Below are 24797 nucleotides of genomic sequence, written 5' to 3'. Positions count from 1 at the left end.
ATGATACACTGGACCGATGGATTTCATAGATATTTACAGAACTTTCCATCCAAACACAACTGAATACACATTCTTCTCAGGTGCACATGGAACTTTCTCCAGAATAGACCACATACTGGGTCACAAATCAGGTCTTAACGGATACCAAAAGAGTCGGATTGTCCCCTGCATATTTTCAGACCATGATGCTTTGAAAATAGAACTCAATCACAAGAAGAAATTTGGAAGAAATTCAAACAAGTGGAGGTTAAAAAGCATCCTGCTCAAAGATGAAAGGGGGGATCCCTGGGTGGCGCAGCGGTTTAGCACCTGCCTTTGGCCCAGGGCGCAATCCTGGAGATCCAGGATGGAGTCCCACATCGGGCTCCTGGTGCATGGAGCCTGCTTCTCCCTCTGCCTATGTCTCTGCTTCTCTCTCTCTCTCTCTCTCTCTCTCTCTCTCTCTCTGTGTGTGTGTGTGTGTGTGTGTGTGTGGCTATCATAAATAAATAAAAATTTAAAAAAAAAGATGAAGGGGTCAACCAGGAAATCAGAGGAGATTCCTCAAAATGCTAAAAATAAAACTACCCTATAATTTAGTAATTGAGCTACTAGGTGTTTACCCAAAGGATACAAAAATAAATATTCAAAGGATACATGCACCTTGATGTTTATACTATGGAGAGAGCCCAAGTGTCCATCAACAGATGAAATGATAAAGTGATGTGATATATGGATAGATCTAGATACAGATACAGATATAAATGGGTATCTATATCTATACACCCACACATGCATGCGCATGATGGAATATTGCTCAGCTTTCAAGAAGAATGAATCTTCCCATTTGCAATGACATGGATGAAGCCAGAATGTTATGCTAGGTGAAATAAATCCCTCAGAGAAAGACAAATACCATATGATCTCACTCATATGTGGAATTTAAGAAAACAGGTGAACATATGGGAAGGAGGGGAGCAAAGGAGAAAGGGAAACAAGCCATACAAGATTTCTTAAGGACAAACAGTGTTGATGGAGGGAGATGGGTGGGCAATGTGCTAGATGGATGATAGGTATGAAGGAGAGCACTTGTTATGATGATGACCACTGGGTGTTGTATGTTAAGTATTTCCTTTGCTCTGCAGAAGCTTTTATCTTGATGAAACCCAAATAGTTCACTTTTGTTTTGTTTCCCTTGCCTCCAGTGACGTGTCTAGCAAGAAGTTGCTATAGCCAAGGTGAAGAGGTTGTTGCCTGTGTTCTCCTCAAGGATTTTGGTGGTATCCTGTCTCACATTGAGGTCTTTCATACATTTTGAACTTATTTTTGTGTATGGTGTAAGAAAGTGGTCTGGTTTCATTCTTCTGCATGTGGCTATCCAGTTTTCCCAACCCCATTTGTTTCCCATTTGTCAAAGAGACTGTCTTTTTTCCATTGGATATTCTTTCTTGCTTTGTCAAAGATTAATTGATCATTTATTTGTGAGTTTAAGTTTCTTTTTGAGCTGTAGATCTACTTCACTCTACTCTTTGATGCTGTAGGTACATTTCTGCTTTTTAGTCATCTCCATATAATACTAATAAAGGGCACTAGAGGCAAACTTTAGAGACAGGGATTGAAGGGAGAAGAAACTTGAGCTTCCCTGTTGGCTTTTGGTCTGCTTTAATTGCTATAAAAGACCTTCCAGCATCACTTCTTTATTTTGGCAGTAGTACTTTTTTCCACTGGAAGCAGCCAAATGCAGTTTGCAGATTACCTGACACTTTTTAAAAGCAGCCTCATCACCCCCTCTGAAAGACTGGACAACTGGAGCTCCTCCTCAGAAGTGTATATCCCAGTCCCAAAGACCCTTTTTTAAGCAGTAAGACAGAACACTAGTTGACCAGTGCCACTTTCTTGGAGGTTTGGTTTTCAGCCCCACAGGATCTCTCCTCTAAGCTTATAATTTTTAATAATTCCAAACCCTTGCTTTTACTTCCTTAGTTATAGGGCTGGTGGCTGCTTCCTGCTGTGGCTACCTGATACCTTAGAATTCCTTTCCTTTTTAGTTACCTAGTATGATCAGTGTGATTTCTGTTTTCTGACTGTAGCTTGAACATATATGTATGTCTCTCTTGTGTACAGATACTGCAATTTGTGCCATCTCCCGTGTCTGAGCAATTTGGTTGATTCCCATATATTCCTACGACAAATAATGTTACAACAAACTTGTGCATGTCTCCTTTATATGGTTGAAGGTGGATTTTCCAAGTCTGTTCCTGGAAGTAGATTGCTGAATCAAACCAAAAATGCATATGTAGTTTTATTAAACATTGCTGGGTTCTCCATTATAGTTGTGCCATTTTGCATTCTACAACCAGTGTATTAAAGTGCCTATCCACAGCTTCACTGACAGAGCATGTTGTTAAACTCTAGATTTCTCCAGTATAATGGGTAAGACATGTATCTGTAATTTTAATTTGCATTTATTTCATTGTAGGACATGGAAAAGCTTTTCATATGAGCCATATATGTATCTCCTTTTTTGTGAACTATCTATATTCTTAGAGGACTTTAGATCTTGTTATGATCAGAGGACTTAGGCTGTGCCTTCAGTCACTATCATTTCCAGGTGTTCAGAATCATTGTACATCAGATGAGTCTCATCTTTGAAACTACATGTTTTCCCATCTGGACTTAATTTATCTTTTTTTTAAAATGTGTTGTTCAGTTTTATATGGATTTAAGCATGATTTGTTTCCTATCACTACTTCTAGGTAGAGTATCATCTGCGTTTTGTTAGGATACAGAGAACTTTGATGTCGCCAGACAGGACAGGCTGGCAGACATCCCTACTCTTTCCTGCTTATCCCACTGTAGGACCCAGGAACGTAAATTATGATGATGGAGGAGGTCCTGGTGAGCAAATAATTAAACATGCTTATTTTATTATCTCAGTTGCATATAATCTATACATGTGGCTATATGTGTATTTTATAGATGTATATACCCATGTATATGTATATGTTCTTGTAATTTTTAAGTTAAATTTATATTTTATCAAAACTAGTTTTAATCCTATACATTAGTTGTGATTTAGTGTTTTGCTTTCCAAATACAAACACCTTCATTTATCGATATTACTTGACTATTCTTGTGTGTGTGTGTATAATTTTAATGATTTGATCTAAAAGTTTTAAAATTGTGATGGTAATTTTTAATTCAGATTTTTATTTTGAAAATTATCTTACATGAAAAACCCTTAGTGTGGAATTTGGATTTACCAACTATTGAGATTTTTATCTTTAGCAAATATTTAATAGAAGAAAAAAGCTATGCACATTCTAGCAGAAGGAACAAAAGTTGGGAACAGCATAAAATCGGTAAAACAATAGATGAACCTATTAGACGGTCATTAAAAATAATCTTGACAAAGTCTACTAAGAAGGAATTTAAGCTTAAGGATTAAGCTGAATCTACACATATGTGTATTTAGTTAGTTGGGGATGAGTGGGGATTATTCCAGGCAGTGGAAGTAAATCATGAACACATATGGGACAGGATGCCACATTCAGGGAACCACGTGGGCCTTTTGTTTGTTTGCTTTCCTTATTTATATAGCTAGAATAGAGAATACATATGAAGCTGTTAGAAATCAAGCTAGGAAGCAAAAAGGTCTTTAAGGACCTGGTGTGTAGGTGAAACAGTATGAAATTTTTTCCTGGAAGTTATGAGAGACACAGCCAAATAATATTTAGCATGAATAGAAGAAATGATTTAATATGGTAGTGGATGCATATCTCCAAGTGATAGCACTCATAGTTTATCTTTGATTTTTGTTGTATACTGTTGCTGAACAAATAAGACTGTGGCCTATGTTTCCAAATTGTATAATAATAATTTAGATAGAGGGGGCAAGATGGCAGAATAGTAGGGTCCCCAAGTCACCTGTCTCCACCAAACTACCTAGATAACTTTCAAATCATCCTGAAAACCTACGAATTCAGCTTGAGATTTAAAGAGAGAACAGCTGGAATGCTACAGTGAGAAGAGTTCGCGCTTCTATCAAGGTAGGAAGACGAAAAATAAATAAATAAAAGGCATCCAAGTGGGAGGGGCCCCACGAGGAGCAGGCTAAGGCCCCACTGCGAGTGCCCCCAGGACAGGAAAGCCCCAGCCAGAGAAGCAGGAACTTCACCAATTAACCCCCCGGGGAAAGGTGCTTGCAGGGAGTTGGAGCAGGAGCCCAGGAGGGGCGGGGATGCCTTCAGACTCCCAGAGGCACTAACAGAGGACCAGCACCCTGGGGGAGAGTGCGCCACACACCGTGGCTGAGCTCCCTAAAGGGCTGCAGTGCGCAGGGAAGCACCCACCAGCTGGGCCAGGAGCAGCTGGGAGGCGGCTCTGCACAGAGGGGGCTGCACAGCCTGGGAGCGTGATTCCAGCAGCACAGGCCCGGGAGCTCAGGGCACCGGGGGACGCAGACCAGGATCCGGTGCTCCCTGGGACAGGAGAAGCCAGGAGGGCACAGGACAGCAAGGATGCTCCTGCCACTGGGTGGCCCCAAGCTGTGCAGATCGGTGACCCCGCCCCCGGAGCATCCAGGCCCCTGCAGACTGGGAGGTGGACTGGGAGCTGCCATAGTACTGCGGGAGCAGACTCCAGGGCTGAAGAGCTGGCTGCAGCCACTGTTGTTGTTCCTCCTGGGGCCTCGCAGGATAAACAACCGGCACTGAACCTCACAATGGCCTCACAGGGTAAACAGGATAAAAAGCTGTTAAACAGGATAAACAACTCCCACTGAGCCATGCACCAGGCAGGGGGCTGAGTAGCTGCCCCAGGTGCTCACACCTGAGAATCAGCACAGCAGGCCCCTCCGCCAGAAGACCAGCTAGACGGGCAGGGGAAAAGCAAGTTATTGACCAAGCAGCACTGGAAAGTTCCAGATGAAGTCGAGGGATTTACAGTATATAGAATCAGAGGATACTCCCCCTTCTTTTTGTTTTGTTTGCTTCCCCCCCCTTTTTTCTTCTCTTCTCTCTTTTTTCTTCTTCTTTTCTTCTTTCTCTTCTCTCTTTTTTTCCTTTTCCCAATACAACTTGTTTTTGGCCACTCTGCACTGAGCAAAATGACTAGAAGGAAAAACTCACCTCAAAAGAAAGAATCAGAAATGGTCCTCTCTCCCACAGAGTTACAAAATTTGGATTACAATTCAATGTCAGAAAGCCAATTCAGAAGCACAATTATAAAGCTACTGGTGGCTCTAGAAAAAAGCATAAAGGACTCGAGACTTCATGACTGCAGAATTTAGATCCAATCAGGCAGAAATTAAAAATCAATTAAATGAGGTGCAATCCAAACTAGAGGTCCTAACAATGAGGGTTAACAAGGTAGAAGAACGAGTGACTGACATAGAGGACAAGTTGATGGCAAAGAGGGAAACTGAGAAAAAAAGAGAAAAACAAAAGATCATGAGCATAGATTAAGGGAATTAAATAACAGCCTCAGAAAGAAAAATCTACATTTAATTGGGGTTCCTGAGGGCGCCAAAAGGGACAGAGGTCCAGAATATGTATTTGAACAAATCATAGCTGAAAACTTTCCTAATCTGGGACATCTAATCTGTCCATTGAAAGATGAATGGATAAAGAAGATGTGGTATATGTATACAATGGAATATTACTCGGCCATTAGAAACGACAAATACCCACCATTTGCTTCAACGTGGATGGAACTGGAGGGTATTATGCTGAGTGAAATAAGTCAATCGGAGAAGGACAAACATTATATGGTCTCATTCATTTGGGGAATATAAAGAATAGTGAAAGGGAATAAAGGGGAAAGAAAAAAATGAGTGGGAAATATCAGAAAGGGAGACAGAACATGAGAGACTCCTAACTCTGGGAAACGAACAAGGGGTGATAGAAAGGGAGGTGGGTGGGGGGTGGGGGGTAGGGGTGACTGGGTGATGGGCACTGAGGGGGGCACTTGATGGGATGAGCACTGGGTGTTATGCTATATGTTGGCAAATTGAACTCCAATAAAAAATAAATAAAATAATAATAATTTACATAATTGATCAAGATATTTCAGAAAATGAATTTTTCAGATGTTGGGATTTTATTTTTGTCATTTCACTTCTCAACTTCAAATAGCATATTACTTGAGAACAGGTAATATATACCCTTATATTTCCTTAATACAACATTATTTGGGGGGAATGTTAGAGAAGGGAGGATGAAGGACTGAATCCTTGGTAAACAAAGGAAGACACGGGTACAAAGACTAAGAACTTAGGATTGGCAAGGAAGTGAGTAGAAAATTGAGGTAATCTATTATGTGAATCAAGGGAGGAATAGAAAACTATGCTTAACCTTTCAGTTATATTACCACAGATGAACCTTTATGATATTTTAAAATTTGAAACAACAATCCTTCTGCAGAACACAGTTTCAAATAATGTAACACACATTTTATTTATATATCTATTTAAAGATTTATATTTATTCAGGAGTTTGATGTATTTTCAGATACATTGTTGGTTCTAAATTTTGCAAGTATCTTTTTCCAACTTTTGGTTTTATCTTGCTGTCCTTTATTGAGCAGAAATCTTTAATTTGATGTAATTTATTGTTTGGGGGCCACATGGTCTTTTTCTGGACTTTCATTTAAGAAGTCCATCTCTACTCATAAATTCAAAAATATCCTTCTACTATTTCCTCTTTATGGTTTTTCCTTCTATGACTTGGTTGTTAATCCATGAGGAAGGAGTTAACATTTGTGTGTAGTTTGGGCTAGATTCAATATCATTTTTTACTGCAGAGAGGAAAACAGTTTTCCCAAAACTATTTAAAATAATCTGTCCCAAAATTTTCTCTTCTTTTCCTACTAGTCTAACTACTCTTTTATTTTTAGATTTTTTTATTTTTTTACTTATTTGCGAGAGAGAGAGACAGACAGCAACAGAGATAACAAGAGAGCAGGAGTGGGGAGGAAGGAGGAAGAAGCAGACTCCTCACTGAGTAGGGAGCCCAATATGGGCTTGATCCCAGGACCTTGAGATCATGACCTGAGGTAAAGGCAGGTGCTGAACCACCCAGGCACCCCTAGTCTGTCTACTCTTAAACCAATATCATATTACTATTACAGTGGTTTTGTGTACTGTGTCTTAATATCCAACTGAGATTCCAAGATAACTCAGATTATGGAACTAGCAAATAAGAATTTGTTTTAAGGTGGCTGTTATAACACAATGGAAGAAGTGGTAAGTCTCAGCAGAGAATTAGAAACCATAAAAAAAGGAATAAAACACAGAGTCTAGAATTGGAAAATATAGGACAGATTTAATAGTGAAGTGAAGATGACAGAAGAAAGAATAAATGAACTTGGAACAATAAAATGTATTCAGGGCAGCCCTGGTGGCTCAGCGGTTTAGTGCCACCTTCTGCCTAGGGTGTGATCCTGGAGACCCGGAATTGAGTCCCACACCGGGCTCCCTGTGTGAAGCCTGTTTCTCCCTCTGCCAGTGTCTCTGCCTCTCTCTCTGTGTGTCTCTCATGAATAAATCAATAAAATCTTTTTTAAAAAATAAAATGTATTCAATTTGAAAAACAAAAAATAAAAAAATGGAGTTTCAGTGAAATGTGGAGCAACACCAAAAGTTTTAACATATGTATAGAGTCCCTGACAGATAAAAGAGAAGAGGGCAGAAAAAAAATATGTGTAGAAAAAGAGTCTTAAATGTGATTAAAGACAACACCCATAAAATGACTGGAGCAGATATACACATATCCAATAAAACAGATTTCAAGACAAAGGGCCAGTTGATCAGAAGGATATAACAATTATAAATATGTATGCATCTAATAACAGCTTCAAAATACATGAAGCAAAAATTGACAGAACTAAAGGGAGAATTGGGCAATACTACCATTGTCGATGGAGATATTAATATCCTTCTCTCATCAGTTGACAGAATATCTAAACAAAAAAAATTGTAAAGAAGTAAATGATACGAAGAACATTTTCAAATGTTTCCCTGAATTGATTGAGCAATTACTCAACGGTGTTAGAATACACATTCTTTTTAAGTGCAAGGCATTTTCACCAAGACAACTCTCAGGCTGAGTTATAAAATAAATCTCATTGAAATTAAAAAGACTGAAATCATATAGAGTGTGTTCTCTGATGACAGTGGAATTAGGGACTGATAACAATGAGATAATTGGAAACATTAGATAATTAGAAAAATATGTGGGCATTGAACAACCATTTCTAAATAATCCATGAGTCAAAGAAGTCATAAAGAAAGTAGAAAATATTTTAAATTGAATAATAAAGAAAACATAACTTTAAGATTTGGGAGCGTGGGGGTGACTGGGTGACGGGCACTGAGGTGGGCACTTGACAGGATGAGCACTGGGTGTTATTCTATATGTTGGCAAATTGAACACCAATAAAAAATAAATTTATAAAAAAATATTTAGGAGCAAAACTGGGGGGATATAGCTAAAGCCATGTTTAGAAAGAAGCTTATAGTTTTAAATGTTCATATTAGAAAAATAGAAAAGTTCAAAATTAATAATCCTAGTTTCAATTTTAAAAAATGATAAAAACAAAATAAACCTGGGACACCTGGGTGGCTCAGTGGTTGAACATTTGCCTTCAAATGTTCATGCCTAAGGGCATGATCCCGAGGTCCTGGGATCAATCCTGCATCTGGCTCCTAGCGGGGAGCTTGCTTCTCCCTCTGCCTGTGTCTCTGCCTTTCTCTGTGTGTCTCTTATAAATAAATAAATAAAATCTTTAAAAAAAAGATTAAACTCTAAGTTGCCTTTTAGTTATATGGTTGACTTGGTTTCAGTGAAACAATTTTTAAGGGCTATTCTGCATTACTCTGTAGAATTTAAATGTGATTCTGAGCTTCATTTCTGTATTTACATTTCCAAGTCTTCATCTCTCTAATATTTAATCTGCATTATTTTTGTCAATGTAGATTGCATTAACAAGCCTACCACTGTCATAAAGTGTATTTAATTTTGGGAAGATGTGATTCAGATTCAGCTGAAGAAGTATCCCTTGCTTCCATATAAAAACTATATGTTCTCAGGGTAATTTTGTGCAATTAGCCTTAATATAGCAGGAAATTTGGGTTCTGTAGGTGATGAGCTATGACTTAATTGAATTGCCTTGTTATTTATATATCTGAGCAGTTCCTTAGTCTGTTTTACTTGACCATGTTTGTTTTATATACAGGGTACATCAGAGAAGGGTTCCTGGCTGTACAGCATGCCCTAGACAAAGCCATCATGCTGTATCATGAGAGCAATGCTAGCCGGAACATGTTTGATAGTACCAGTATCTTTATAAGGAGATTTCCACACCCAGCTTATTCTCATGATGAATTAATTTTTATCATTAGTTCCTTCCTCCCTTTGATGTTCATACTTATGTTCTCTCCAACTGTACTTTCCATCATGCGATACATTGTCTGGGAAAGGGAAAAAAGATTGAAGGTAATTCAATTATTTTCTTTTTTTGTTCAAGTTATTATTTAAGTTCTAGTCAGTTAACATATAATGTGCTATTAGTTTCAGGAGTAGAATTTAGAGTTTCATCACTTACATACAACCCTTGGTGCTCATCACAAGTGCCCTCTTTAATACACATCAGCCATTTAACCCATCCTCCCATCCACCTCCCCTCCAGCAACCCTCATTTTGTTCTCTATCATTAAGAGTCTGTTTTTTGGTTTGCCTCTCTTTTCACCCCTGTGTTTGTCTGTTTCTGTGAAGATGTTTTTACGCCTGTGGGGCTCTTTTGTATGGAGAGTTGGATTATTTCTACATATTTATCATTGGTGAGTTCAGGTATCTTTCTTCATTACTACACCTAGTATTGGACCAAAAAGGAAAAAATCTTAAGTTCTCTTTTCTATTATACTCTACTTCCAGGAGTATAAGAGAGATGTGTCTATTTTTTTAATCCAATTGTACGTTAGAAGTCGATTATACTTCTTATGCTTGTTCCTTGTAGACAATGTGTATTTTTCCCCACTCTGGTTGCTTTCAAGATTTTCTTTTTGGTCTTTAATTCTCAACAGTTTGAATATGCTTTGTGTAATGTTTTACATTTTACAAAATGTATAAACCCAGAATAAAGTATTCAAAAAGTGTAGGACAATATCAAATAGCATAACACATACATAATTTACATCCCAGTAGCAGGAAATATAAAACAAGGAGAATGAATATTGATGCCACTTATCAGTTTTTCAAGCTGGCAGAATTTCAGAGAGAAACTTTTCTCTTGGAAGCAGCAGGAAGAGAAAATCTGAAGGAATTCAAGGAGATAGAATGTGTCACTAGAGAAATTGAAGTAACAAGAATAAGAGTTAATTTCAAGGACAGTGCAACTCCTGGCTAAATTAACATAAAACCCTGCATCTTAGGCCTTCACCTTGATATCTGTTACCCTAGATAACATGTGTGGGTTTCAACAAAAAATTATTAAACATACCAAAAATTAAGAGAAAGCATAGTCTAAAGAGGCAAATCAATTATCAGAACCTGACACAGGTATGACATAGATGTTGGAAATATCAGATAAGGAATTTTAAATTACTGTAATTAATCATTTAAAGGCACTAAGGGAAAGGTAGATGTGTCCAGTATCCTCAAGACAGCCCCTAATTTCTGAAAGTCTATAGAAGGACTCATGGGACTTAATTAAGCATTAATTATATGCTCACAGCTAGGAAATAAACATAGCTGGCTCATAACAGGATATGACACAGGCAAAACCTGGAGGAATTCACCTGCAGGCTTCTTCAATTAACCTCACAAGGGGCCACGCAGAGACCACTCTTGCCCCAGCAATGAAAATCCAGCAGTATGTTTGTGATGTTTGTGGCCAGGGAAGTCATCAGATTTAGCACCTCATGTTTTGAAGGGGGCTGGTTAGGTAGACACCATTTGCCTATCATATACCAAAATTCCACACTCCTGGAAAGCAGATATTCAGCATAAACCATAGTGTTTGTACAAACAGTTTTAGCACAGTCACTTACCCTTATCATTTAGGGAAAGTTTTGTGGGGTTTTTTTTTTGTTTTTTTGTTTTTATAATAAATTTATTTTTTATTGGTGTTCAATTTGCCAACATACAGAATAACACCCAGTGCTCATCCCGTCAAGTGCCCCCCTCAGTGCCCGTCACCCATTCACCCCCACCCCCCGCCCTCCTCCCCTTCCACCACCCCTAGTTCATTTCCCAGAGTTAGGAGTCTTTATGTTCTGTCTCCCTTTCTGATATTTCCCACACATTTCTTCTCCTTTCCCTTATATTCCCTTTCACTATTATTTATATTCCCCAAATGAGTGAGACCATATAATGTTTGTCCTTCTCCGATTGACTTATTTCACTCAACATAATACCCTCCAGTTCCCTCCACGTTGAAGCGAATGGTGGGTATTTGTCATTTCTAATGGCTGAGTAATATTCCATTGTATACATAAACCACATCTTCTTTATCCATTCATCTTTCGATGGACACCGAGGCTCCTTCCACAGTTTGGCGATTGTGGACATTGCTGCTAGAAACATCGGGGTGCAGGTGTCCCGGCGTTTCGTTGCATCTGTATCTTTGGGGTAAATCCCCAACAATGCAATTGCTGGGTCGTAGGGCAGGTCTATTTTTAACTCTTTGAGGAACCTCCACACAGTTTTCCAGAGTGGCTGCACCAGTTCACATTCCCACCAACAGTGTAAGAGGATTCCTTTTCTCCGCATCCTCTCCAACATTTGTGGTTTCCTGCCTTGTTAATGTTCCCCATTCTCACTGGTGTGAGGTGGTATCTCATGGTGGTTTTGATTTGTATTTAGGGAAAGTTTTGTATCAGTGTAGGGAACAGTTTACTAGCCAAGATACCATACACCACCCAAGGGCCAACTTGCAAACATGCCTTTATTTTTTAAATTAATTTGCTCTTTTATGTAAATTCAATTAATTAACATATAGAGTATTATCATTTTCAGATAGAGAGTTTAGTGATTCATCAATTGCACATAACACCCAGTGCTCATTACATGTATTTCTTTTTTTTTTTCATTACATGTATTTCTAAGAATAGTAGTCTTGGGCCTGCTTTTTGAACTCCTCTGCACAGTAGGTAACATACAAGATCAGATAGGTAAAGTTATCAGAGAGATCAATACTATAAGGAGTCAAAATAGAATATCTAGACATAAAATATCTAGACATGCTAACAAAAATGAAAAATGCTTTTGACGGGCTCATCACTAGACTTGAGGAAAGAATCACAGAATTGAATATAAGACAGTTGAAGTTATATGAACTGAAATGCAAAGACAAAACAAAATGTAAAAACCCAGAATAAAGTATTCAAGAAGTGTAGGACAATATCAAATAGCATAACACATACATAATTTAAATTCCCCCCCAAAAAAAGGAGAAAAGAGAATAGAGCCAAAGGAATAATGGCAGAGAATTTTTCAAAATTAATGATAGACATCAAAATTACAGATCTAAGAAGCTCAAGGAACACAAAGCAGGAAAAAATACCACACACACACACATACACATACACACACAAAGCATATTCAAACTGTTGAGAATTAAAGACCAAAAAGAAAATCTTGAAAGCAACCAGAGTGAGGAAAAAGACACATTGTCTACAAGGAACAAGCCTAAGAAGTATAATCGACTTCTAACATACAATTGGATTAAAAAAAAAAAAAAGACACATCTCTCTCATACTCCCAGAAGTAGAGTATAATAGAAAAGAGGACTTAAGATTTTGAAGGTTAATTTTAGATGTTTTCCTTTTTGGTCTAATACTAGGTGTAGTAATGAAGAAAGATCTCTGAACTCAGGAGAAATATTTTAATGCCAGCATTGCCCTAAATGCATAATATTGAACAGCACAGTTTCTGAGCCGTGATTTTTCTCATTCATAACATGGAGATGATATTAACCATTTACATAGTTTTTCATGGGAATTTAAGTAGAAAAAATGTATGTAAGTGGTATGAATTTTTGATACATTGTAATATTTGACTTGTGTTGATTTTCCTATAGGAGTACCAGCTTATAATTGGACTTCAAAACTGGATCATCTGGGCTGCCTATTTCTTCACATTCTTCTTTTTTTATATCATTATTATCTCTTTGATATGTGTTTTATTCTCTGCCAAGGCAAGTATCTAATTTCATGCTGTCCAGTAGAAATACCACAAGTCATATATGTAATACTGGAAGGTTTTTTAGTGGCCAGTAGAAAATTTTAAAACTATAAAGAACAGGTGAAATTATGTTAATGATATTTTAAATTTAGCCTAATATGAACAAATTATTAATTGAACATAGAACCAATTTTATTTTTAGAACCAATTTTAAAATTAAGAGTTTTACATTATTTTTATTTTATTTTATCTTATTTTATTTATTTTTATTTATTTGAGAGAAAGAGAGGGAGAACATGAGCAGAGTGAAGGGGCAGAGGGAGAAACAGACTCGCCACTGAGCAGTGATGCCAGGATCGTGACCCAAGTCAAAGGCAGATGCTTAACCAACTGAGCCACCAGGCACCCCTGATCCTTTTTGTACTGTGTATAAAACATGCACTCTAGTGTATGTTTTATATTTACAGCATATCTGAATTCATATACTATATTTTCATCAGAAATACTTGATCTGTATTAAACGCTGCCTTCATTTTTTAATCTAAAGAGAAATAAATGAAAAAAATTAAGTCACACTTGCTACATTTTAAGTGTTTGTTAGCTACATGTGTTTAATAGCTTCTGTGTTAGACATCTTCTAGTTGATTGCAGCCTTACCCTAACTATTTCTGCTGTGGAAAGTCAGAGGCTGCTGTATATCTGAGAAAAAAACATAAACCTTTATGTAAAAAATAAATTACTTAGTTAATTTTCCATCTCTTTGAGTTTCAATCACTGAGTAGTGATCTATCTCATTAGGGGTATCATTTTCTCTTTCTTCTCTTATGGTTATGTGATAGTATTTATGGTGTACCTTACATGATGTCATAATTGTTTTCTTGTAGATTTTCAGTGAGCCAATCTTTCGCTTCAGTGACAGTAGTTTCATCTTTGTCTTTCTTATGTGTTATGCCATTGCTTCAATATTCTTTGCATTTATGGTTAGCACATTCTTCAATAAAGGTAAGTCTAAAACTCACCCTGTAACAGATTTTTGGGGTGTTTATTAAATTTTGTAACTGTAATTAATATACAGTGTTAATAATTAATTATTAATTAATTAATTGTTTAATAATTAAAAACACTGTAATTAATATACAGTGTTAAATATATTAGTTTCAAGTATACAATATAGTGATTCAACAATTTTGTACATTACTCAGTGCTCATCACAATGAGTGTGCTCTTAATCCCCTTCACTTGTTTCACCCATCCCTTCAAAAAGTTAAAAAACTACCCTGCGATTCAGTAATCACAGTACTGGGGGTGTCTATCCCAAAATACAAAAACACTAATTCAAAAGGATACATGCACCCCTATGTTCATAGCATTATTTACAATAGCCAAAATGTGGAAGCAGCCCAGATGTCCATCAGTTGATAAACAAATAGAGAAGGTGTGGTGTATGAATATACAACAGAATATTATTCAGCCATAAAAAAGAATGAAGTCCTGCCATTTACAAGATGTGGATGAAGCTAGAGAGTATTATGCTAAAAATAAGTAAGTCAGAGAAAGACATATGCCATATGATTTCACTCATATGTGAATTTAAGAAACAAAACAAATGAGAAAAAGGAAAAAGAGGGAGATAAACCAAGAAACATACTCTTATTTATGGAGAACAAACTGAATGTGACCAAAGAGGAGGTGAATAGAGAGATGGGGGAAATAGGGAATGGTACCCTTATCATTATGAAAAAATAAAAAGATAAATTAAAAAGATAAATAAATAAATAAACAAACAAACAAACAATCACTGTCATATTCACTATAACATTATTCACAATGGCCAAGACATGGAAGCAACTAAATGTCCTTCGTCAGATGAATGGTTTAAAAAAACGTGGTATATAATACAAAGAGGTTTTTTTCTGCCTTATAAAAGAAGGAGATTCTGCCATTTGTAAAAACAGAAACCTAGAGGCCATTGTTAAGTGAAACAAGCAAGATACAGGAAAACAATACTATATGATATATACATACACACACACACACACACACACACACACACACAGCCTAGAATGGTGGTTGCCAGGAAGTTGGGGAAAAGGGAAGCAAGGAGGTATTAGTCAAAGGGTAATAGCGTTAGAGTTTCATTATGCAAGATGAATAAGTGCCTTAAACATCTACAACATAGTGCCTGTAGTTAACAGTACAGTACTGTACACTTAAAAAGCTTGCTAAGAGGTACCTTTTATGTTAAGTATTCACATCACAAAAAAAGAAATAATAAGGAGGACAGAGGGAGAGAAAAAGAGAGCAGATGGAAACTTTGGGAGGTGATAGGTATGTTTATAGCATAGATTGTGATGTATTCACAAGGTGTACATACCTACCTCCAAACTCATCAAATTGTTTACATTAAGCATGTACAGCTCTTTATATGTCAGTAATATCTCAATAAAGTGATTGAAAGAAAGAAAAAGATAGTTTATATCATTATAATTTAATGTGAGTGTCTTTTTAAGTTTGTCTTATTTATTTTTTGTTTCAAGATTTTATTTAAATTCTAGTTAGTTAGCATATAGTATAATAATGGTTTCAGGAGTGGAATTTGGTGAGTCATCACTTCCACATAACACCCCATGCTCATTACAGCAACTGCCCTCCTTAATACCCACCAACCATTTAGCCAATCCCCCCACCTCCCTCCATCAACCCTCATTTGTTCTCTGTAGTTAAGAGTCTCTTATGGTTTACCTCCCTCTCTTTTTCTTTCCCCTTTCGCCCATGTTCATCTGTTTTGTTTCTTAATTCCACACATGAGTGAAGTCATATGGTATTTGTCTCTCTCTGACTTGTTTCATTTAGTAGTTCCATCCATGTCATTGTATATAGCAATATTTCATTCTTTTTGATAGCTAAGTAATATTCCACTATATATTGTTGATAATGCTGCTATATAAACATCAGGGTGCATGAGTCCCTTCGAATCAGTATTTTTGCATCCTTTAGGTAAATGCCTAGGAGTGCAATTGCTGGGTTTTAGGATAGTTTTATTTTTAACTTTTTAGGAACCTTCATACTTTTGTCCAGAGTGGCTGTACCAGTTTGCAATCCCAGTGTAAAAGGGTTCCCCCTTTCTCCATATACTTGCCAATATCTGTTGTTTCCATTGTCGTTAATTTTAGCCATTCTGACAGATGTGAGGTGGTATCTCATCATAGCTTTGATTTGTATTTCCCTGAAGCTAAGTGATGTTGAGCATCTTTTTATGTGTCTGTTGGCCATCTGGGTGTCTTCTTTGGAAAAAGGTCTATTCTTGTCTTTTGCCCATTTCTTAACTGGATTATTTGTTTTTTGGGTGTTGGGTTTGATAAGGTCTTTATTTTTTTATTTTTTTTAATAAATTAATTTTTTATTGGTGTTCATTTTACCAACATACAGAATAACACCCAGTGCTCATCCCGTCAATTTTGGATGCTAACCCTTTATCAGATAATGTCATTTGCAAATATCTTCTCCCATTCCATAGGTTGCCTTTTAGTTTTAATTGATTGTTTCCTTCAACATGCAGCTTTTTATCTTGAAGTCCCAAAAGTTCATTTTTGCTTTTGTTTCCCTTCCTCCAGCAACATGTCTAGTAAGAAGGTACTACGGCCAAGATGGAAGAGGTTACTGGCTGTGTTTTCCTCCAGGATTTTTATAGTTTCCTGTCTCACATTGAGGTCTTTCATCCATTTTGAATTTATTTTTGTGTATGGCATAAGAAAGTGGTCCAGTTTCATTCTTCTGCATGTGGCTGTCTAGTGTTCCCAGCACCATTTGTTGAAAAGATTTTTTTCCATTGGATATTCATCCCTACTTTATTGAAGATTAGTTGACCATGATTTGAGTGTTTTTACTTTCTTCCTTGGTGCTGATTTTATGTCATCTCAATGATAATCCTAACAAGAATTCTTTTTCTAGTCTATAGATCCCATGCTTATGGACATAACCACATCTAACTCTCAGTAGTTATTATCTATTTATTCAACTATTCTTTATTTTAGGCATCATGATTTTGATTGGAAGCATGTGTTTAAAACTTCATAAAGAACTTTATATTCTACCCAATACTTCAAACTCTGGGAACACTAATAATTATTAATAATTAATAATAAATAATAATGGTATACATTTATAATTTCTCAAGCCAAGTGCTCATGAGTAAATCTTTGTTTAAATGACTAAATATTCTACACATTAACTGTTAGTTAATTCATTTTTAACACATATTCAGGGAGTATATACTGTGTGCCGGACATCAGTGATAGGAGGGTGAAAAAGAAAGACAAATATCCTTCCCTCATAGAGCTTACTACCCTATACTGTAGTAGAAAAAGTTATTCATTATTTTGCACAAGCTTTAAACTGACCTTATAATTTCCTTATTTGCAGTCCATTTGGCTGCTTCTGCTGGAAGTCTCCTGTATTTTGCCACTTTCTTTCCATTTAATACCATTATTAAACACTATGGACACATGACCCTCACCCAGAAAGTGACTGTCTGTCTCAGCTCAAATGTTGCATTGGCACTGGGAATTAGTCGTCTGCTCAAATTGGAATTAAAACGTAAGTGTTTGCCATGCAAATCTTGCCTTTGCTGTTTGATTCTTGAAAGGTGGAATTGAGGCAGCATGGGTGGGACAGTGGGTAAGGAAGTAAGAAAATCTTATACAAATTATTTATCCCTAGATTTGTTTATTTATTGTTAAAGACAGTTATGTGAACTAAAAAAAAAAATCAAAGGAGTGAAAAATTAGAAGTTCCCATCTCTCCACAAGAAGCCTCTGTTAGTCTTATCTACAGACCTTGTTCTTTAAAAAAAAAAAAAAAGACTTTATTTATTTATTCATGAGAGACACAGAGAGAAGCAGAGACATAGGGAGAGGGAGAAGCAGGCTCCATGCAGGGAGCCCGACGTGGGACTCGATCCCGGGTCTCCAGGATCACGCCCCGGACTGAAGGTGGCGCTAAACCACTGAGCCACCCGGCTGCCCCTGACCTTGTTCTTTATTCTTGTCACTTTGCTTTCTACTTGAACTTTAGGGTGACTTTGTCAAAATTTATGAAAAATCTTACTGGGATTTAGTGGGAATTTCATTGCACTTATTGATTAATGAAGATGATTGAGGACTTAATTTTTTCACCTGTGAACAAAATCCTGTGCCAGTCAGAAGAATATACATATGATTTCTATATGGTACTTGCATTATTCTTTCTTTGTATATGAAACATTAAAAATTTCACTAGAATTTATCTAGATGTGGGGTTTTCATTGGCTTAATCTGCAATAGGATGTATACATTTTGGTTTTCTAATTGAATTATTTTTTATTGGATTAGTTTATTGTATTTAGTTATTGTTTCTTTTCTGTATTATTCCTATATAGGTAGGAGGATTTCTCACGGTACAGCAGACTTCATAAAACTTGCATTCTACCTCTTTTGTTGTCGTTTCTAATTTTCTGTTCACTGCCTCTCAAAATTGCTTTCATTTTGATGATTTTTAATACTACTAAATATTTTTTTCTTAAGTGGTTACCTTTTTATAGCTTTTTCAAAGATGCAGTGCTGATGAATATCCTTCTTATGGTGCTGGTCTATAGGAAAGGGAGGCTGAAGCTGAAGAAAAGACAAGTTTCATTGACCATATTCATGAAATGTCTTTTTTGGAGTTCACTGCAAGCCCCCATGCTTTTTAGTTTTGCTACACTCTGTCCAGAAATAGAAGAAATAGAACAAAGGATTACCTTTTTTTGATGACTTTATTTTTCTCTTCTATCAGAACTTTTCTTTCTTCTTTCTTTCTTTCTTTCTTTCTTTCTTTCTTTCTTTCTTTCTTTCTTTCTTTCTTCGTCTCTTTCTTTAAGAGAGTGCACACATGTGTGAGCAGAGGAAGAGGAGCAGAAAGAGAGAGAAAGAGAATCTCAGGCAGGCTCATCATTGGGCACAGAGCCTGACGCAGTGCTCTATCTCATGACCCTGAGATCATGACCTGGGCCAAAATCAAGAGTTGAGACACTTAACCAACTGAGCCACCAGGTGTCCCAGAACTCTATTTAAGCAAAACATCTTTCTCTTCTGCTTTGTAGTCAGCATTCATCTCTAGTGCTATTGAATATTTTTCCAGATTTGTGTATTCTGACGGTAGTTTAAATGTGAATTTAGGATGAGGGGATAGAAAAATAGGATCTAATAGGCTCGCTTTTTTCATTATTTTTGTTTCATTCACTGACCTCGTCTTAGTAATTCTTATTTATTTTTGTAGATTGTGAAGTTAGGTGGGAAGAACCCATTGTTATTACATATTTCATCATTTTCTTAGATGACGTAAATAATAAAGGTATTAACACGTAGGTTATTTACAGTGACAGGATTTAAACTATCAATCTTTTTTCTTTGCTATTTCACAGAGTCATCTATAGTATCTCCTTTTTGTTTCAGAAATTGGTGTTAGATGGGATAACATTTGGAGACCAGTCTACCTTGAGGATAACCTCATATTTGGCTATATTTTGTTAATGCTTTTACTTGATGCTTTCTTATATGGCCTTGTGACCTGGTATATGGAAACCATCTTTCCAGGGCAGTGTGGTGTGCCCCAACCATGGTACTTTTTTCTTTTGGTGAGTACTAATGCTGGTGTTACTGGAGAAAGCCATAGTCCTTATGAACCTATTTCAAATAATATTTATAGTCCAATCAAAAGGTCTGGTAGAATCATTTTTTTGTGTATACCAGCCATATGAAAATGCTAGCCATTTCTTGATCTCTTAAAGCCCTCCACATGTCCAAATGTACAATCCGTGGATAAGACACCATACATTAAGAACTATGAGTAATAGAACTCTTCTTCAGCCACATGGTACATAGTAGATTAGATTGGAGAATAAAGAAATATGAAAGTCTGCAAAAGTTGTTCCCAGCTAAATAATATATGATGATTTCTTAGATCCTAGTGAGTAAAGGATTGGGTATTTTCCATATCTGTGTTCTTACCACCTGTTTCCTTTCAAGGATTAGACCAGTTTACGTACAGTAGGAGAATTTCTGCATCTTGCCCTCTATACTCTTGCCATTATTGAATAATATGTAATACAAAAATAGTATTCTGAGTGTGATAAAATGCAGTGGCTGTAACTTCATTGTTGAGTAATTCCATTTTGTCCTTACTTCTGAACACTAACATTTCTTTTTTTTCCCATTTATACCTTGTCTTTTATTTTATTTACATTTTTTTTAATTTAAATTCAATTTGCCAGCATATAGTATAACACCCAGTGCTATTCCATCAAGTACCCTCAGTACCTGTCACCCAGTTACCCCATCCCCCACCCAGTTACCCTTCCGCAACCTTTTGTTTGTTTCCCAGAGTTAGGAGTCTCTCATGGTTTGAGGGGAACTGCGTGGGAAAAATTAGAGAGGGAGACAAACCATGAACACTAACATTTCAAAACAATTTTTGCTTCTAAATCCTAGAGATATAAATCATACATAATTTTGCTGCAAACATCAATTGCTGAAGGTATACAAGAGCCACATAGTAAACCATGCCAGAGTGTTTTCAAGTTTTTGTAGTACCTCTTTTCTTTTTTCACATTAAAATTTTTAATTAAGATGAAAGTCATGTAAGTTAAAATTAACCACTTTGAAGTGAAAAGAGCAGTGGAATTTAGTACATTTACAATGTACTTGCACATATCTAGTTCCAAAATATTTTTATTACCCAAAAATAAAATTGTATACCCATTAAGAAATCACATCCCATTTTTCCTTACCCAAGACTGTAGCAATCACTAATCAGCTTTCTTTTTCTATGAACTCATATCCTGGATGTTTCATATAAATAGAATTATGCAATGTGTGACCATTTGGGTCAGACTTCTTTCACTTAATATAATGTTTTTGAAGTTTACATTAATATATGTCAGCACCTCACTCTTGGGTTGCTGAATAATATTCCATTGTATGTATATAGAACAATTCCTTTATCAACCTGTAGTTAGAAATGTAGGGCATCTTTTAGATGTTTGAATAGTGCTGCTGTGAATATTTGTCTTTAAGTATTTGCTTGAATACCTGTTTCAGTTCTTTTGGGAATATACGTAGGAGTATAATTGCTAGTACTTAGGATAATTCTTTGTTTCATGTTTTCAGGAACCACTAAACTATTTTCTGCAATAGCTGCACCATTTGTACTTTCCCACAACCAATGTACTAGGGTTCCAATTTCTCCACAGCCTCACAAACCCTTGTTATTCTCTTTTCCCTTTATTATAACCATTCTTGTGGGATAAAGTGGTATCTCGTGGTTTTGATTAGCATTTCACTAATGACTAATCATTTTGAGATATTTTCATGGACTTGCTTTTTGGCCATTGAACATGTTACTTACAGAAATGTCTATTCAAGGTCTGTGACTTTTTTTAACTGGGTTATCTTTTTATATATTCTGAACAGTAGAGCCTTATCAGATACATGATTTATATATATTTTCTTTAATTCTGTGGATTTTCTTCTCACTCTCTTCTTAGTACTCTTTCATGGACAATAATTTTTGACTTTGATTAAAACCAATTTAAAAATCGTTTTATCGGTTGTGAATTTTGTGTCACATCTAAGGAGGTATTGCCAAATCCAAAGTCATCAAAATTTACCCTTGTGTTTTCTTCTAGGAATTTGATGGTTAAAAAAAAAAAAAAGAATTTGATGGTTTTATCTGTTAAATTTAAATCACTGATCAATTTTAAGTTGATGTTTATATAGTATGAAGTAAGGATTCAACTTTATTCTTTTGGTTGTGGATATCCTTTTGTCCTAAAACCATTCTTTGAGAAGACTGTTCTTTATCCGTTGAGTGGTTTTAACACCCCTGTTGAAAATCAGTTGGCCATAGATGTATAGTTTCATTTTTGGATCCTCAATTTTATTCCATTGGCCCATATGTCTGTCCTTATGTCAGTACCACACTGTTTGATTACTATAGTTTTATAATAGATTTTGAAATCTGAAAGTGTAAGTCATCCAGCTTTTCTCTTCTTTTTCAAGATTGTTTTGGCTATTATGGAGCCCTGGAAGTTCCAAAAGAACTTGAGAATCAGTTTTTCTATATCTGTAAAAGTGAATATTTATAGGAATTACTGTGAATCTGTTGATTACTTTAAGTAGTATTGCCATATTAAATATGTTTTCTTTCACAGGGTTTGGAATTTATTTGGAAGGGTCAGAGAAAGGTAAAATGAGACAGGAAAGGAAGGCAGCCAGAAAAGAGTATGTCTGCACTGTTTATCCTTGGAACCCAGTGATGCAGGGAGCTCTGGGAATCAGTGCAGAGATCACAGTGATGATCTCAGAATCACCCCTCCCCTAAAAATTGTCTTTCAGTCCATGAACTATCTTTTTCTCTTTTAACTTTCCATTTATTGTCTTCATTAAATTCTTTCATTGAGGTTTTATAGTCTCAGTGTGTGTCATTCGCCATTCTGGTTAATTTTATTCCTAAGTATTTTACTCTTTTGGATGCTATTGTAAATAGAACTGTTAGAGTAGAGTTTTCTTTTTGGATTGTTCATAGCTGGTATACACAAACACAACTGGTGTATACATATTGATCTTGTACCCTGCATCTTTGCTGAATTTGTCTGTTAGCTCTCATAGTGTGTGTAGGGGAGGATTCTCTGGGCACCTTAAATTGTAGTATTGTGATATCTTCAAATACAGTTTTCCTCTCTTTTTCCAATTTGAATGTCTTTTATTTCTTTTTCTTGCCTTATTGTTCTGGCTAATATCCCAGGACAGTGGTGAATAGCAAGAATGAAAGCAGGTATCCTTGTCTTATCCCTGATTTTAGAAGAAAAGCTTTAAGTCTTTCACTCTTGAGTCTGATATTAGCTGTGGGTTTTTTCACAAATTCCCTAATGAATTTCAGGAAACTATTCCTAGTTTTCCAATTGTCTTTATCATGAGACACTTTGTCAGAGGCTTTATTTGCATCAGTTGAAATAATTGTATGTTTTCTTTCCCATTGGCTCTGTTAATGTGATATATTTCATTGATTGGTTTTTGTATGTTGGAGTACCCTGCATTCCTGGGATAACTCCCACTTTGTTATGATGAATATTCCTTTTGATATGCTATTAGGTTTAATTTATGAGTATTTTTTGAAGATTTTTAAATCTGTATTAAAAGGGATATTGGCCTGTGGTTTCTTTCCTTGTGATATCTTTGCCTAACTTTGGCATTTACTTTTCAAGTAATGCTGAGTTCCTCTCTCTTAAGCTTTTTGGACAGCTTGGAGAATGTTCCTCTCTCTTAAGCTTTTTGGACAGCTTGGAGAATAATTGTTGCTATTGTTTAAATGTTAGGTACCAGTGAAGACATCTGGCCCTGGACTTTTCTTTGTAGGCAGGTTTTTTCTTTAAAGATTTTATTTACTTATTCATGATAGACGTAAGAGAGAGAGACAGAGACATAGGGAGAAGCAGGATCCCCATAGGGAGCCCAATATGGGACTTGATCCTAGGACCCTGGGATCATGCCCTGAGCCGAAGGCAGATGCTTAACCACTGAGCCACCCAGGTACCCCTGTAGGCAGATTTTGATTACTAAGTCAGTCACTTTATTCATTATAGATCTGTTCAGATGGAATGCTTTGGTTCTGAAAGTTCATTTTGGTAATTTCATTTTGGCTTTCTTTGTAGCGCTCATACTGGCTTGGTGAAACAAAAATTAGAGAGAAAAAAGAAGTGAAAAATTGTGGACAAACTCCAAACAAGCATTTTGAGGCTGAACCTACTAGTTTGGTGGCAGGTATCCAGATCAAACATTTACACAAGGTATTTGTTTCAAAGGTCTCTTTCTCCTGCTAAGACTGAAAGCCATGTACTATACCCTGGGTTTGTAACTGGCCATTTCTAGAAAACACTTAAGATGCTTAATTAAGAGTCATAATCAATATAGTTCTAATTTAAGAGAGACATTCATAGAACATATAAATATAGATATATCCTTACAGCATAGTATTTACTCCATTCATCATGCTTACTTCTACTCTTTTCTGATAGGCTTAGAACAAGTGATATTTGAATTTTGTAATAAATTCTGTGAAGAAAATAAACTTGACGATACAATAATAACATTTGAGTGTGAGTGGAGGGGATGACACTAAATGTAGTTAAAAGGAAATCTCTCCAAAGAGATGACCTTTGAGCTGAAACCTGAAGAATGAGAGCTAATTATTTGAAAAGCTAAGTAAGAGAAGAATACCATAAGTAGACAAATAGCAAATTCAAAGACCCTGAGGTGAGAAAGATGTTCATGTGTTTGAGGAACAAAAAGAAAACCAATATATTTAGAGGTAAAAGAATGATAGTAAATGGCTTCATTGGGAAGCCATTGATTGGTTTAAAGCACTGGAGGAGTATTATGTATGTGTTTTAATGATCATTTTGACTACAATATGGAAAACAAGGTTTTGAAGAATGGGGACTTGAGAAGAAAAGTGGGAAAAAGAAGACTGGATGGTATTTTTGATAAGACTTGGATAAGGGTTGTGAAAGTGTACATAAGAGAAACGGACAGATCTAAAAGATTTCCAACAGAACTGAGAATA

At 36.2% G+C, this 24797-nt stretch overlaps 1 protein-coding gene across 3 annotated transcripts in view; it reads left to right on the top strand.

Moving 5' to 3' along the window:
* The window catches only part of LOC112908324 (phospholipid-transporting ATPase ABCA3-like), a 92249-nt gene that overhangs the window by 37300 nt on the left and 30152 nt on the right, over window positions 1–24797 (top strand). For all 3 annotated transcript variants that reach the window (XM_072753690.1, XM_072753691.1, XM_072753689.1), the window contains exons 6-10: window positions 13057–13173; window positions 14045–14162; window positions 17583–17756; window positions 19631–19812; window positions 23887–24021. In XM_072753690.1, the coding sequence (XP_072609791.1) occupies window positions 13057–13173; window positions 14045–14162; window positions 17583–17756; window positions 19631–19812; window positions 23887–24021 (726 nt within the window). The remainder of the gene's footprint in view (window positions 1–13056; window positions 13174–14044; window positions 14163–17582; window positions 17757–19630; window positions 19813–23886; window positions 24022–24797) is intronic.

Source organism: Vulpes vulpes, chromosome 3, assembly GCF_048418805.1.
Source record: "Vulpes vulpes isolate BD-2025 chromosome 3, VulVul3, whole genome shotgun sequence".
NCBI classification, from domain to species: domain Eukaryota; kingdom Metazoa; phylum Chordata; class Mammalia; order Carnivora; family Canidae; genus Vulpes; species Vulpes vulpes.
Note: the sequence above shows the minus strand (reverse complement) of the source record. Positions and strands in the feature narration are given on the sequence as shown.